Source organism: Antechinus flavipes, chromosome 3 (genome assembly GCF_016432865.1).
Source record: "Antechinus flavipes isolate AdamAnt ecotype Samford, QLD, Australia chromosome 3, AdamAnt_v2, whole genome shotgun sequence".
Classification (NCBI taxonomy): domain Eukaryota; kingdom Metazoa; phylum Chordata; class Mammalia; order Dasyuromorphia; family Dasyuridae; genus Antechinus; species Antechinus flavipes.
The window spans coordinates 566,925,053-566,941,972 of NC_067400.1; the positions used below are offsets into that span (position 1 = coordinate 566,925,053).

Sequence of the window (16,920 nt, forward strand, 5' to 3'; positions counted from 1 at the left end):
CCCCGGCCCCGGCCCCGGTCCCGGCCCCGGCCCCAGCCTGGCCCTTAGCGCCCCCTCCTCGGCTCGGCTCGGCTCTCCTTAGGCGCCTGCCCGCGGGGCGCCCACCCGCCCTCCCTCGGGCCAGCCGTCCCTCTCGGTCCGCGCTTCTTCTCCGCTGTCAGCCTGTCCCCGCCGGGCCGGCGCTCCCGGGACTCGGAGAAGAGCCGGAGCCGGAGCCGAGCCCGAGCCGGGCCGGGGCAGCCCGGTGGGGCGGGGCGGGGCGGGGGCCGGTGCCATGCCCGGCTAAGCCGGGCTGAGCGCGCCTGCCGTTTGCCCGGGAGCCCAACCCGGGCTGGCCCCCGCCCATGGCCCGGGGCGAGGCCCCCCAGCTCCGCCTGAGCCTGGCCCCGCCACCCGGCCCCGGGCCCGGGGATGCCCCCCAGCCCGAGCTGGTGGCGCTCACGGCAGTGCAGAGTGAGCGGGGCGAGGCGGGGGCGGGCTCCCCGCGCCGCCTGGGGCTCCTGGGCAGCCCCCTGCCTCCGCAGCCGGGGCCCGGCTCCGGCTCCGGCTCCGCCTCGGGCTGCGGCCAGCGCTCCACCGCTGCCCAAAAGCGCTATCGCCGTCTGCAGAACTGGGTCTACAACGTGCTCGAGCGACCCCGTGGCTGGGCCTTCACCTACCACGTCTTCATGTGAGTCACGCCCCCGGGACCCCCGGCTTGGGCGCCCCGCCTCGGACATTTGCTCCACGCCCCCAGCCTCTGGGTCCTGCGGGTCTCCTCACCCCTTCCCCCGCTCCTAGCTCGTCCTGTCCCGTCTCACCCTCCACCCAGCTTCCAAACTCAGCCTAGCCCCTATCCCGCTTCGGGGCGCAGTACTTAGCCTTGACTGCTCCCCTTTCTACTTCGCTTTCTGACCTCTCAGCGAACTGAGCCATGGGCCCCTACCTGTCCCCTTCCCGACTCTCAGCTAGACCCCTTGTCCTCTTTTTGGGTTCAGCTTAACTCCCTTACAGTCCTTCTCCCTGGCTCTGTACAGACTCAGTGCCCCCATACAGATTCTCAGTCCAACCCCTGGCCCTATTCCTGTCCACTTCTCTAGCTGCTCTGTGTCCTTGTCTCCTTGTCCTCTCACCACCCTCCTCCACCCCCAGCTGGCTCCCTCTTAGGGAGTACACCTGTCCCCCCACCCCCATTCCTGCTCCTTCATGCCCAGATCTTCTCCAGCCCTTTCTGTGTCCAGTCCCCACAAGTATTCCTCCAGTCCCAGATGCCCTGGGCTCCTGAGCACAGGATGTCTGCACCTCCCTGCAACACTCACACACACACACACACTCACACTCCACCTTGGATCTTAGATCACCACCCTTTCCTGCCCCCTGTTTCCAACCTTAGCCCCAGCTGGTCCCCAGTTGTGAGCTCTCTCTCTCTCTCTCTCTCTCTCTCTCTCTCTCTCTCTCTCTCTCTCTCTCTCTCTCTCTCTCTCTCTGTTTCTCTCTTCTCTCTCTCTCTCTCTCTCTCTCTCTCTCTCTCTCTCTCTCTCTCTCTCTCTGTTTCTCTCTTCTCTCTCTCTCTCTCTCTCTCTCTCTCTCTCTCTCTCTCTCTGTTTCTCTCTTCTCTCTCTCTCTCTCTCTCTCTCTCTCTCTCTCTCTCTCTCTCTCTCTCTCTCTCTGTTTCTCTTTCTTTTTCTTTCTCTCTGTCTTTCTGTGTCTCTCTCTGTCTCTCTCTCCTGTATGTCTGTTTCTGTTTCTTTGTCTGTCTGTCTCCTCTCTCTGTGTGCCTCTCTCTTTTTCCTCTCTCTCTCTTTCTCTGTCTCTTTCACACACATACATTCGTTTATATTCTAACTTTTCTACGACTGAGACCCTGCTCTGGAGGCTCCACCCTGCCTGCCTTCCTCAATCCCTCCCGGCCCCCCTCAGAGACACAACTGGTTGATAATCTCTCCTCTGGCCTGCCCTGCCCTCAGTGGAGATCCCCATCCTGGCCCCATTGACCTCTACTAGCTTCTCGCCTCCTGCCTGTGCCCTTCCCCCACCAGAATCTTTCTCCTTTAACGCCCGGGCTGGCCAGCCAGCGCCGGGGCCTTGTCACCATCTTGTTGTGGCCCATGCCCCGTGTGGGACGGTTTGCTGCAGCCTCCAGGGCCGGGCCCTCTCTGGTTCCCTGGCCCTCGCCAGGCCTGGCTCCCAGCAGAGGGAAAAAGAGAAAGAGGAGGCACTCATTTGGAAACACTGACGCTATGCCCTCCCCCTCCCTCGGCCCCCCTCTCTGGCTTCTACAACTTTCAAAAACAACAAACCGGCTTCTTCGAGGTAAAGAATGAATTTTGGCAGCTCGCAACCTTGTGAGCACGAAGTCTGAGGGGATGGAACAGGCCCAGGAAGGAACCTGAGAGGCCCCGCGGGTATCAGTTGAAGGGTTCGGCCTGGCACTGGGGCGGCTGGAGGTGCCCGCTCGGCCTCCGGCTCCCTGGAAAATGTGCATCTATTAATACCCCCTCCCCCGCAGTGAGCTGTCTAAGCTCAGCCCCCAGGCTTGAGAGAGCCATGCCCTTGGAGGGGGGCCTTCCTTCCATTCTCGAACCTGGGCTGGCTGAATGCTGCTGGGAAAGAGAAGAGAGGGGCCCCAAGATGTAGGGACCCCCAGGGGGCAGGGAAGGAGGCAGAAGTCTTAGTGGTGGGCAATGGGCAAAGGCCCTTCCCATGCACGCTCCAGGCTGTTCTGTGGGTCTGACTGAGTGGGAACTCAGGCTGGTCAGGGCAGCTTTTGTGAAGGCTTAAGTCAGAGCCAAGGTCAGGGGTCAGGACAGGTCATCTAGGGCTGTCCAAGGCAAGGGCTGCGTGAATCATTAGTGGGGCTGGGGGTCCGAGGGCTGTGCTGTATGGAGGCTCTCTGCTGCTCCCCTGGCACAACAACTTAGGAAGGGCTGTGGGGAAGGCTTGGCTGAGGGGGCCATGACAGCCCACTAATTGGGGACCGGCTTAACGAGGCGCAGTCCCCCGTATTCCTTCCCTCCTCCCACTTCCCGCCTGATACTTGTACTCCTGGTCTTGGTTCTTAGGAGGGAGTCATTAATCAGGGAGCAGGTGCCCACTAATACTTGAAGTCAGCTGGTGGGCTCCGACGGGTGCTACATTGGGTACTAGAAGGGTCCCTAATGCAGAACTCTCCCAGCTCGGGACCCCAGGGAATCTCGGTTCAGACCCTACTTCTGCCACTTGCTGTCTGTGTGACCTTGAAGAAGCTGCTGCTTTCACTTCTCTGGACCTGTCTCCCAGATGAGAAAGGGCAGGGCTCCTTGTGGGTGCTTTTGGGGTGCTAGGCTCCTTTTCCGACGAGCTGTGACTTCCCTGGCGGGGGGTCCCCTGAGCCTCTGTCTGGACTGCTGGTCGCTGCAGGTGAAGGACCCACCATGTCCTTCCTGACCCTCACTCCCGCCTCCGGAAAGGCCTCGGCTCCCTCCTTCCGGGCTAGATCATCGGATAACTTTGCTCCACATCCGCTCTCCCAGGAGATGCCAGGCATGTCTTGGAAAGATGAACAGGTGCCTGGTCTGGGGAAATCCCCTTACTCTCCAAGGCCTGCGGGGCTGCTCTGGAAACTGGGCCCACCCTGCCTTCCCTCCAAACCAGATGCAGGGAGGGGGCTTACAGACATCCCTTAGTTGCCCCTTTCGGTATCTCACACCTCCTGACAACTGACCTCATCTGTCCTGTTTTCAATCTTATTCTAATCCTCTGTTGAATTTTTCTCTGTCTTCTGATCTTTTGAATGTTCCGTGATGGAACGGCGCAGAAATGGAGAGCCTCCAGTCTTCAGTCTGCTGGGCTCTTGCCTTTCTGGACCTCAACCTTTTTTCCTCAGTCCTAGGTGGTGAGAATAGAGCTGAGGCATGTGGACAAGAGACATTAGGGAAGAATGAATCAACCCCCATTGGAGACATGAACCTCGTTCATTCTTAGGGCTTCCTCTCAAGCAATCTGTTATACCCTTCCTCCCTAGAGCCAAACATCCCCTTCTCTCCATCCTCCCCCTCTCCTGAGCTCCACACTAGCCAGGCAGCGGCACTGCCCAGCCATGCTCAGAAGTAGGAGCGTCTGAAGCTCCCAGAGCTTGGGGAAGTTCCTAACTGTTTCCGTGGCACGGTGGGAGTCAGAATGATGCTGCCCAATGAAGTGCTCAGCCCACTTCCCAGGGCCAGGGGGTTCTAGGAGAACTCTATTTAGCTCCCATGTTCCCCTGTCTCTGGTCTGGCTAAGGGCTTCCTAAGCCCCATCCTAAGCTAGTTGGCGTTTGGACCTGTTTCCAGGGCACCCATAGTTTGGAGCCCCCATAGAGTGATCACATCCTCCCCCTGCACTAACCACGCCCATTGCAAAGACCTATGGATCATTCCTTTTCCAAGCCAGTGGATGCCAAGTCCTTCCCCTTCCTCTCTCTGCTTCAAGGCAAGTTCCCTGTTCCCACAAAGAATTTGCTCTGTGTGAAGGTTCAAGCTGCTTCCTCCTCCTTCCCCTTCTGCCCCCCAGGAGACCCTCTTAGAGAATATCTTCATCCTGACAGTCAGGACAGCAGGAAGTAGGACCAGAGAAAGGAGGCAATGGGATCTACAGGGACTCAGGTGGTCCAGACCACCTATGGAGAAGACCTATAAAGAGCCTGCAGATCTTACCCAAGAACTTCCAGTACCATGGTGGGTTATTAAATCGAGAGACAGAATTTTCCCGAATCATTGATTGTCAGAGGCAATGCAGGGTCTTAGAGCATAGAACACAGAACGTCAGAGCTGAGAGGTTGTAGAAGGAGGAGTGCTGGGAACGTCAGAGCTGGGGAGCCCTTTGAACACGGAATGTCAAGGCCAGGAGAAGTGTTTGAGATCATCCAGACCTAGCTCTTTTGTTTTACAAAGGAAAGGAGCCTTTGGTAGGTCACACAGCAAATCAGTGATATAAGCAGAGCCCTGATTCTCAGATGACGGTGAGGTTTTTTCCCCATAAAGCTAGGCCTTCCCATTAAAATTCTTTGGTTTCTTCTGATTTTTGCCAAGTATAGGTGATCTGCTGCTCCCCATTCTTCCCACCCCCCCAGCTTCTTCCCCCAGCTTCCTCTCTCAGCCTTTCCTTAGAAAGGCTGTGTTTTTGTACTCACAAGTACTTCTGTATGATCACAAAAACTGATAAATACAAATATGAATGGCCAATAGCATTCCTTCCCTCCCCCAGTTCACTCAAACTGAACAGTAACCCTGATCCATAGTCCTCTTGTTTTCTCCCTTCCCTCTTCTCAAACCTAAACTCCCAGCTAGCCCTTGGAATCAAGTGCACACAGGCAATGGGAGTAAGTAGGAAGATCCTGGGCACTAGGGCTGGACTTGTTCCCTGGGATGCCCTGGCGGCTGGCGGCTTCTCTTTGGAGACACATGTGAAGCCTCAGGGCCCCTGTGGCGGGTCTGTGCGGTCCATTTAGCAGTTTCTTTGGCAGAGCCATAGCTAGCTCAGGACTTCCGGCAGCTTGGGACAAGGAAATCCTATTCTCCCCAAACTCTACCCTTTCTACCTCCTCGCCATGGAAAAGCACTTGGGAGTCTAATCTAAATTCTTTAGCTTCCATTTTAACTCCTGTCCTGAGGGAAGCATTGAATTCCATAGCTCTTCATTCCATTGCTCATTACTTTCCCCCTTCTCTAAGCCACTTCAGCATGTTCACTTGACTCCCATCCTCTCTTTTGCCTCTGGTCTCCTTCCAAAATTGAATTTGGGCTGTCTTGGATCACCTCTGTGACCTCTCTAGGCCATGCTTTAGAGCGATATGGTAGAACTTCCCCAAAGCCAGGTCAGGAATCCTATGGATTAGAATTCAGGAGACCATTCTCCAGCCCTCTTAACCAAATAGGAGTTGGACTATTGTAAATCAATTTCTCTGGGTCCCTGCTTATAGGATCTTATTGCCCCTTTCATTCACCTCTAAGTGAAGTGAGATACTTTGAGACTTCCAAGGTTAGAGATCTCCTTGGGTCACACACAGAAAGGTGCATGTGGACACCCATCTCTTTCTGAGGAAAGACCTTAATTGCCAAGATTTAGACTCATAAAGGGACCTTAATAGTCAACTCCATCATTTTACAGATGAGGAAACCAAGGCTGGGATAGATTCAGTTACTTGAGCATTAAGTAACAGAGCTGTGACTTGAACTCGAGTTTTCTCTTTTTCTTTTCTTTTCTTTTCTTTTCTTTTTTTTTTTTTAACAGTTCTGTGCTACTTCTGGGTATCTAGTCCCCATCCCTCCTGCTGTTGTGGAAATCAGCCATTTCCTCAAGCTGGCTGGCTATTGAGTACGCTCAGACTTGATTATTCTTGCCCTGCTCTCTTGTGTATTGAGCGGGGGATGTATTTAAGACTCCCCCTGGGAGCTGGGCAGCTAAGGCTGGGAATGCAGCATTTATCTAGAAGCCCAGAGTGAGAGGAAGCATTGGGCCAAACCCTACTCCTTCTCAAGAGTGCAGATAACCTTAGAGAAAGTAGTAGAGAGCTCTTCACTCCAATCTCATTTCTTATCTTCTTCTCCCCTTCCATGTTGCCTTCTGTTAAGTGTGCCTCCCCAGCCATCTTTTACCTCTAAGCCACCTTTATTCAGGTAAGTTATCTTTATTTCATCAGTCCCGTCACCTCTTGGGAGTGAGGGAGAGTCTCTTCCCAGATTCCTTGGAAAAATCCTCGCAGCTTCCCTTCCTTCCCTAACTCACCCCTCCACATTGGAGTGGAATAAGAGCTTTTTCAGCCCTTGACTCAGATCTCCCAGTTATGCACAGACCACCCATTCACCCCTCCGATATATTCCTTTTCACTGCACTCTGATCTGAACCTGGGCTGGCATCCCTGTGAACTTGTGAAAGACAGTATAGCATAGCTAAAAGAAGCTGGGGTTGGTAGTCATACACCCTGGCTTCTAGCCTCAACTCTGCATAATCCTGGCCATGTCAGCTTTTCTCTGTGGGTCTGTTTCCCCATCTATGAAATGGAGGAGACAGTAATAAAGCCTGCCCTGCCTGCCCCCATAGGGTGGTTGTGGTCTGGGCTGGCTGACTGTACTCCAGACTTGATTGGGATCAATTCTGAGGGCTGAAGATGACTTCAGAGAACATCTAGGTTAGGATACATGACCAGGAATCCCCTCTTTGACGTCCTTGAGGAGTGACCATTCAGTCTGCTAAAAGACCTCCAGTGGCTGTCTCTCAAAATATCTTTGGACAGCAAAGAGAGTTTTTCCTTTTATAAAGATAGAGAGAAAATCTTCCTTTCTGAGATTTCTTACTTCCTTCCCCCAGTTACTTTTCTATATGCCTTTTAGGATCAAGCAGCATAAGCCCAATTTCTCTTCCTCATGATAGGAAGGCAGTAGCAGCCATGCTTTCCCAAATCTTTTCTTTTTAACACGGCTGCCTCCAGTTCCTATAATGTTTTCTCATGTGGTTTGGTCTCCAGCCTCTTTTCTAATCTGTTTGCCCTCCACAGTAATGCTGTGTTGTTGTTCAGTCATTTTTAGTCATGTCTGACTCTTCATGACCCCATTTGGGGTTTTCTTGCCAAGATAGTGAAGTGGTTTGCTATTTCCTTTTCCAGCTCATTCTATAGATGAGGAACTGAGGCAAACAGGATTATGTGACTTGCCAAAGGTCATACAGCTAGTGTCTGAGGGTGAATCTGAAATTTAAAAAAAATGACTTTCCCTGACTCCAGGCAGGCACACTATCCATTGAGCCACCTAGCTGTCCACCAAATGTGTCTACCTTGTACTGCTCTAGTTCATCAATAGTCTTTTCTGATCATGGTGCCCAGGTACCCCAAATCTCCTAAATATGAGCTCACCAGGGCCTAGAACAACAGGATTGTCACCACTCTTGTTCTGGAAACTGCTTCTGTTAACACAAGCTAGGATCACATTAGCTTTTGATACTGTCTTAGATTCCCAGGTCTTCATATGAATCTCCCCCATCATACACTTATATACTTAATCTTTTGAGCCCAAGTAGGAGCAAGCTTTCTGATGGATGAGGTTTTATGCTTTCATGAATTCAAACTTGCCTGCATTAAATGGGTCTTCTTAGATTCTGCCTGTTAGGATTCCATTCTTGCTATTCTGTGCATTAGCTATCTTGGCCAACTCCTTGTCACTATCACTAGATAATTAGAGCATTTATGTCTTCAAACCATCAATAAAAATGTTGAAAAGCCCAGCACCACGGACAGATCCATGATGAGTTCCACTGGAGTCCTCCTTCCAGGTGGAATCAATTTGTTGGTTCATTTACTTTTATTGTGCTACCATCTAGCTCCCATCTTTCCATTTTGTCCACTGGGCTATATATACTAGGTCAAATCCCTTCCCCTTGCCCTCAGTTTATCCATCTTCAAGATGACCTCTAACGTTTTTCCTTAGTGAGAATGCTATATCAGGGGCAAACAGAAAAGCTTAACTAACACTGATGTAGCATTTTTAGATATGCAAACATTTAATCATTTAAAATTTAATTTTAATTAATATCTTTTGTTTTGATATCACCAAGATTTTCCCTGTATCCCTCTTTCTCTGGCCCCCAGAGGTCATCCCATATACCAAGGGGCATTTTTAAAAAGGAAAAGAGAAAAAGCAGCAAAATCTACTAACACATTGGAACCATCTGAAGGTAGATATTCCACTCCCGTGGACTCCCCATGTCTGCAGAGGAGAGGGGCAAGAGGCTCCCCGTGACTTTTCTTTGGGACCAAGCTTGTTCTTTATGTTCAGTTCAGTTCCAATTGTTTTGTGATGGTTGTTCTTTCTATTTACATTGTTGTAGTCATTGCGTCTATTTGTGTCTATTGTTCCGCTGCTTCTGCTTACTTTGCTCTCTGAGAAATACCTTACATCATTATTTCATTTCATTTCATTTCTCCTCTTATTATAATCCTCATTTTATAACTGAGGAAAATGAAACTCAAGGAATTGTGATTTACCCCGAGTAACACATCTAGTAAATAGTCAGAAGCTAGACTTGAACTTGGGCCTCTGTTTTCTTAATGACCAGCATGTTTTTTATTGCTCCGCTACTTGAATTCCAGACTAGTCACTACTACAGAATAATTATCACCCACTACTGCTGCCAAAGACCTTGAACCTGGAAAATGAAGAGGGCTGTGATTTGCAACAATGTTGCAACATAGGCAACAGTGTTGCAAAGTGACCAGCTGTTCCTCCCTTAGAAACTAATTTTGGGCCGGAAGTCCGGCTGCCCTTGGCCTGAGCAGGGCATCCCTTACTGCCCATCCCTGATTTGGGGCGTTCTTGGATTCTCGTATCTGAGTGTTGCTGTCCTGAAGGCTCTCTGAGAGTCAGCCCCATGCTGTCCCCCTTAGGGATATTCTGAACAGATTCTTCTTCTCTTTTAAAAAAAATTATTTCGGATAGATTCTTGTGGGCTAATTGTGCAGTCCCGGGTCTTACAAAACTGGCAAACTGACCCCAGGATTGGTGTCTAGGATTTGGAGTGGGGATGGAAGGGGGAAGTCGGAAGGGTTCACAATCCTAGTTTTTCTAATTCAAATCTTGGGGAACTCCTATGCTTGAAGCTCCAGGACCAGAGTGGGTAGGTGGGGGAGCTGACAGACTGGATTCTGCCTGCTCTACCCCTCCTGACCACAGAGCTCCCCTACCAACTCCTGTTTCCTACAATATCCCCGCTGTGGTGCTGCCTCCCTGGGGAGGGGGAGGGAGCCGAGCCTGACTCATTATGAAATGTGGAGAGGGGTGGGGTGGGGTAGGGAAGGAGGGAAAAAGCTAGCTCAGCACAGTCCCCTCCAGCAGGAGGTGGGGGTGGAGGAGGGGAGACTTCTGGGCTCTTCCAGTTCTTCTTCAGGTCCCTTAGATGGATATTAGCTCTGCTGGGAGGCTTGGGAACTTTTAGTCGTTTCTCACTTTTCTAGACTCTAAAGAGTCATCCTGTGAGAGAATGCTTCTTTGTGTTGCAAAAAAGCGGCTTTAGGTTGATGTCAGGGACCACTACTTAATAATTTGAGCTGTCCAGAAGTAGAATGAGTTGTCTCCAGTTCACTTCCCCATCTCCAAAAGAGTGATCCTCATCAAATAGATATTGGGGAGGTGTTAGAGGGAACTTTTTGTCAGGAATGGGTTAGAAGACCTTAATGACCCTTCCATTCTGGAATTCTGGGGTATGTGTGGGTTTGTATCTGTCTATGATAAAACATAATCTTATCTAAAAAAGATGATAAGGTTGTCAGGGATCTGATTGGGAGATGAGGGGTCGATTCAGGGCTGCGGGGTAGAAAGAAATGTTGGAGCAGAAAGATCTGCTCGACAGCAGATCAAAGATTCAACTACATTTTTAGCTCCTTCTGGAGATCTCTCTCTCTCTCTCTCTCTCTCTCTCTCTCTCTCTCTCTCTCTCTCTCTCTCTCTCTCTCTCTTTCTCTCTCTCTCTCTCTCTCTCTCTCTCTCTCTCTCTCTCTCTTTCTCTCTCTCTCCTCTCTCTCTCTCTCTCTCTCTTTCTCTCTCTCTCTCTTTCTTTCATGTGTCTCTGTCTCTTCATGTGGGAGAGTTTTTGTAAGTGATTTGGGGTGTCAGAAGGGACATTTATCTCCTAGGGTTTTGGTTCCTCTCTCTATAGCAAGAATGTTGTTTAGTTCCCCAGGAGTCTGGGGAGCCCAAAAGCATATTGCAGATCTATGGATAACTTCTCACATCACTTCAAGCTTTCCCAATCTTAGGACTGGGGAGGTGACTTCTTTGGGAGCTAAAGTGTCAGAGGGGCAGGTAGAAGGTACTATGTGTGTGTGTGTGAGAACCCCAGAGCTTTACTCTCCACATTTGTATTTCTTTGCCTAAGGGGATGGATTGAGAGGAAGACAGAAATACAAAGTGAAAGAAAGAGACAGAGACAGAGGAAAATAGAAATAAAGAATACAAGAAGGGACCCAAGAGTCCACATTCTCAGCTAGAAGAAGGAAAGGAGCTATGTAAGGGGTGAAAAAAGTCCTGATTGATGTTCTTTCTCCCCTTCTGTGGGGGCAGTTCTTCAGAGTCCTACTTGTCCTGTCTCCTCACCTACTGGGGGCCCCCCCTGGGCTGCCCCCCTCCCCTGGGGGGCTGGCTCAGGGCCTTGGGTAAAAAGGAAAACTGGCCCCAGGCATTGTATTAATTGGGCTGGAAATCTGTGGGTGGCAACTCTGGGAGGGGAAGAGGAAGAAAAACTCCTTTTCTTAAGGGAAAACTGGGCATGGCAAACAAGGGGCTTTGTAGCTCAGGGACTGACCTTTTCTTGATCCATTGATGAATAAAAGGGTAGAGATTCCCTTACTTTTAAACTCAGGGATTTCAAATGGAATTGGGAGTGAATTCCCAACTGGCTTGGGTGAAGGCCTTGGGGGCAGGAAGAGCATGGGGCATGGAGAATGCATAGTGAGGTAGAAAATACTGCATCTAGAATCCAAAAAGATCTGAGTTTGAATCCTAGCTCTTTTATATAATGTCTGGGTGATCTTGAGCAAGTCACTTTCCTTTCTCAGCTTCAATTACCTCATCTGAAAGGAAAGTTGGTGAGATGATCTTTCAGGTTCCTTTCACCTTTAAATTCTATGACCTGGTGTGTTCTGACTATAGTGAGAGGGAGTGAGGTCAGTCACAAGGAAGAAACTCCTGGTAGATACTTGGGGAAGAGGGACTATTTTCTTTTTCTTTTTTCTTTTTTTTTTTTAGGGAGGCATTTTCTTGGTAAAATCTGCCAAAATGAGGGAGAGCTCATGAAGCTGGGAGGCAGGGGAATGGATGAGATGACTTCTGCTAACCTTGCTACTTTGGACTCTGAAAGAATTCTTTATTGTCTCCACCCATCCACCCATCCACTCCATCCATCTGAGCAATGCTGGGGTTGAGGAACGGTGGGGAAGGGCAGTGGGAAGACTGCATTCCATCCTTTCTCTCTCTCACCCCCTTCGATGGCTATACAACACGTTTTCAGTCTCTGGTTTCAGCTTTTGCTGGGCTCCCCCAGGGAAGGCAAGCCCAAAAAGCTAAGTCAGCACAATGAGCCCTCCTCTTCCTGCCGGCTTGAGACTCTAACCTAGCCCTGTGAGAGCCCAGAGCAAACCCAGGATAGAGGATGCTGGCTCTGGCCAGGCCAGCCTCACTTAGCCTGCCACTGAGCAGGTATGAGCAAAGCTGGGCTTTTGATCCAGCCCCCTTCCCTGAAGGGCAGTCCTTTGCTCCCCCCAATATGTTTCTGGGACTGTCTCTCTCAGCCCCAGAATCTTCCTAAGGGTAGAGGAAAAGACCTGGCCTATACTGGGAACCCAGAGTACTGGGCTGGAGCCCCAGTTCTGCCAATAACACCATGCCCCAGTGTGAGACCTTTGTCCTCCATCCTCAGTTCTTTCAGCTTTTTGGGCTTCCGGCTTGTCTTTAGAGCTTCCCAAGGGCCTTTGCCTTCTACCCCTTAGCGAGATGGAATGATATTGAATTTAGAGATGAAAGATGAGGCTTTGAATCTCAGCTACAAATAGTGACTGGCTGTGAGATTTCTGGCAGGTAGCTCTGAGGCTCTATCCCCATAAAGTGGGAATAATGGTGCCTGCAGTGCTGACCTCATGAGGCTCTTCTTCATGACTTGTCTGATTCTTCTTGGCCCCTGAGCTTGGCTGTCTGCACTCAGAGATCTTGGTGCCCCATACCCCTTTAATTACCTCATTACTGATCATCATAGCAAGCAGTATCATCTCCATGGTATATTCAGGTTTGCCAACTGCTTTACACACATCATTTGTCCTTACAGAAGCTCCAGGCAGTGGGGTACACTGGAAAGTGTATTGCTTTGGAGTCAGAGAAGCAGGGTTTGAATTCTTGGGCAAATTAACTTTCTCAGCCTTAGTTTCCTCATTTGTGAAATGAGGGAGCCAGATTAGATGGCCTCTGAAGGCCTTTCTAAGTCTAAATCTATCATTCTATAGTGCCACAGAAATTATCAACCTCATTTTGCAGAGAAGGAAACCAAGACCCAGAGAGGGTAAGGGATTTGACTAGCTTGGTAGCTGGGTGATGAACAAGAACTGGACCTGGTATCAGGAAGACCTGAGTCCAAATATGACCTCAGAAATGCAATAGCTGTGAGACTCTGTTCAACTCACTTAACCTCTGTCTGCCCTTGTTTCCTTATCTGGAAAAAGGGAATAATAATAGCATCTCCCAGGGCTGTTGTAAGTATAAAATGAGACAAGATTTAGAAAGTATTTTGCAAACTTTAAAGCACTATGTAAATGCTGTTTAGTAATAGTAGTAATGGTGATGGTTGTCCCTTGTTCTCAAAGAGGACCCAAAGGATATTACCATGCTGGAGTCAAGGTACAATGTGAACAACTAGTATTGGGCAGACCAATACAAGCTTAGAGGGCTCTACCATGGGTCGGGCACAAAGAGTTTGTGTGAACATTTGAAGTGAAGAATAAGAATAAGAAGGAGAAGAATAAATAGTAGTAGCAATTGAAGGAAAAGTAGTAGTAGTAGTAGCAGCAGCAGCAGCAGCAGCAGTAGAAGAAAAAGAAGAAGTAGTAGTAATAGCAGAAGGAGAAAACGAAGTAGTAGTAGTAGCGGCAGTAGAAAGAAAAAGGAGAAGTAATAGTAACAGCAGAAAAAAAGTATAATAGTAGCAACAGAAGAAAAAGAAGTAGTAGTAGTAGTAGTAATAGAAAAAGAAAAAGTAGCAGCAGTAGTAGATGAAGAAAAAAAATAGTAGTTGTAGCATCAGTAGAAAAAAAAAGAAATAAAGTAGTAGTGGTAGCAATGAAAAGTAGTAATAGTAGTTGCAGTAGAAGAAGAACAAGTAGATGTAGTAGTAGTAGCAGCAGCAGCAGCAGCAGTAATAATAATAAGGTCTTAGGTCACATAGCTAGTAATTTTTGGAGCTCTTGACTTCCAGTCCACACAGCCCCTTTCCATAGCATCTTTCTTTGAGTATCTCTGTCTCTGTCAATGTGTATACTTTTGTTTCTTGAGAACTCAACTTTTCTGTCCCAAGTCATGGGTTTGTTTGCCATCCCTGTGCCTTGGGATTTGAGTTCTCTCTGGATGTTCCCTTCCTTACTCTGGGACTAAACCTGTTATTTATGGGACCATTTTGCCGAGGATGCAACCTTTGTGACCAATGTGGTATTGTGAAAAGAAGACTGAATTGGGAATTAGTGGATTGGGTTCAATTCCAAACTTCCCTCCTTCTTATCCATGTGGTCGGGACTTATTGTCTCTTTATACAATGAGGTTATTGACCCTTTTAACGCTAAATCAAAAATTCTAGCTGTCTTTCACCAGCAGTATCACTGGATGTTCAAAATTGGCCTCTGTTTCCTCTGTCCATGTCCTCATATGCACCTAGACATAAATGTCCACTTCTAAAGAAATATTCAACCGCCCTGAAATCAGGAGAACTTGAGTTCAAATCTGGCCTCAGACACTTAACACGTCCTAGCTGTGTGACCCTGGGCACATATGCCCCATATGCCTCAGTAAAACAAACAAACAAATACAAGAAATATTCAAATGCAGAAATATCACACTAGAGGAAGGATGAAAAAAAAATTCATGCTTGCCATTTAGGGGAGGACGTGGAGAGAGGGAAGAAATTTGGAACAAAGGATTGTACAGGGGTGAATGTTGAGGATTATCCATGCATGTGTTTTGAAAATAAAAAAGCCTTAATAAAAATAAATGAATAAATAAATTTAAGAAAATATAAAACTACCCAGTAAAATAATAAATCTTTACCAAAAGAAAAAAAAGAAAGAAAGAAATTAGTTCAGTCCCAGACTAAAGGCTGTTTCATTTCTTTCCTAAGTTCTTCAAGGAGCTTGGTCCAGGGTGTGGTCCAGGCTATAGGAAGTATTATGAAAGCCTTTCTATTACAGTGGTAAGAGTATTATCTGTAAAGTCAAGTGCCAACTGGATTCAAGTGCCACGTCTATATCACATTATCTGTAGCTTTGGGCACTTGAACTTCCTGGGCCTCAATTTCTTCATCTGTAAAATGAGGCAGTTAGACTGGAATAACCTCTGAGAATTTTTCAACTCTGTTTTGTGATTCTGTGCATGCTCAACAGCACACTCTTAGACAAAATATTCTATTAAGATTAACTCTCTGGAGTTCTTATTTAAAAAAATAGCTTTTTTATTTTTCAAAATACATGCAAAGATAGTTTTCATTATTCACCCTTACAAAATCTCTCTCTCCCTCTCTCTCTTCCTCTAGACAGCAAGTAATCCAATTTAGGTTAAACATGTGCAATTCTTCTAAACATATTTCCAAATTTATCATGCTGCACAAGAAAAATCAAAAGAGGAAAAATGAGAAAGAAAAAGCAAAAGCAAACAAAACAACAAAAAGTGAACATTCTATGCTTTAATCTACATTGAGGATCCATAATCGTCTCACTGGATGCAGATGGCCCTTTTCACAAGTCTATTGGAATTGCCTTGAACTACTCTGTTGTTGAAAACAGCCAAGTCCTCTGGAGTTCTTTGGACCAAGCTTATTGGTATGAACTCTAACCCCAGACTTTCAGCCACTTTGATGGGTCTTAGTACTTTCCCATTTTCATGAGAGAAATACCTGCGTTCCTCATGTGGGAGCTCACTCCACTTAAACCATATTGCTGTCAGAGGCAAAGAAAAGTTAAATATCTTATCTAAGGTCCCCTATCTAATAAATGTCAAAAGAAGAGAATGGTACCTGAGTCTTCCTGAGATTAAGTCCAGTTCTTTGTCATCTAAAAGACTAGATAACCTATAGCTGACTAGATGCTATGCCATCCAAACATGACAGAGGGAATAGTGAAAACTCCTACCCACGAGGATAATTTATCACATCACCTTCACAACAATACACAGTCCTTCAAACTAAGTTTCAAATGCCAGTTCTGGCCTTGGCCACAAGTGCTTCCCTATTTCAAAGCTTCAGTATCCTCATCTGTAAAAAAAAAATGTTTGGACTTGACAAACTTCAGGGTTCCTTCCAACTTTGACCTTCTTCGAATTCAGGTCACTTAAGAATCCCAGAATCTCAGAATTAGAAGGGGTGTTTAGAAAGCATCTAATCTCATAGTCAGCCAAACCAGAATCCCCTCTGCCATATTCTTAACAAAGGTTCATTCACCCTCCACTTGAAGATCTGCTAGGAGGGACAATGTGTCAACTTTTGTCTTTTATTTTAAAAATTAGCATTTTATTTTTACCCAATTATATGTAAAATTTTTTAAACATTCATTTTCAAAACTTTGAATTTCAAATGCTCTCCTTTTCATCCTTCTATCCCCTGACCCCTTTGAGAAAGCAAGCAATTCCATATAGGTTATACATGGGTAATCATGCAAAACATATTTCCATATTAGTCATGTTACAAAAGAAAACAGACCCCCAAAAATCTAAAAAAAAATGACGAAAGTTTGAAAAGTATGTTTCAATTTGTAACATTCTTCTCTGGGAATGGATAACATTTTTCATCATAAGTTCTTCAGAGTTGTCTTGGATCATTGTATTGCCAAGAATAGCTAAGTCATTCATGGCTAATCATGTTACAATATTGTTGCTACTTTGTACACAATACATTTCACTTTGTGTCTGCTCATGGAAGTCTTTCCAGGTTTTTCTGAGAGCATCCTGCTCATCATTTCTTATAGCATGATGGTATTTAATCACAATCACATAGCACATTTCAGCCATTCCCCAATTGATGGCTATCCCTTCAATTTCCAATTCTTTGCCATCAGAAAAGAGCTGCTATAGATACTGGTTAACATATAGGTAATTTTTCCTTTTGTTTTTATCTCTTTTTGGATACAGACCTAATAGTGGTATTACCAGGTCTAAAGAGTGCATAGTTTCATATCCCTTTGGCCATAGTTCCAAA

The 16,920-nt window shown here is 47.4% G+C and overlaps 1 protein-coding gene across 1 annotated transcript in view; it reads left to right on the top strand.

The window, feature by feature from the left end:
- Positions 1-344: 344 nt before the first annotated feature.
- The window catches only part of KCNQ4 (potassium voltage-gated channel subfamily Q member 4), a 74,943-nt gene continuing 58,367 nt past the window's right edge, over positions 345-16,920 (top strand). The window contains exon 1 of the mRNA XM_051987780.1: positions 345-670. Within this exon, the coding sequence (XP_051843740.1) occupies positions 345-670 (326 nt within the window). The remainder of the gene's footprint in view (positions 671-16,920) is intronic.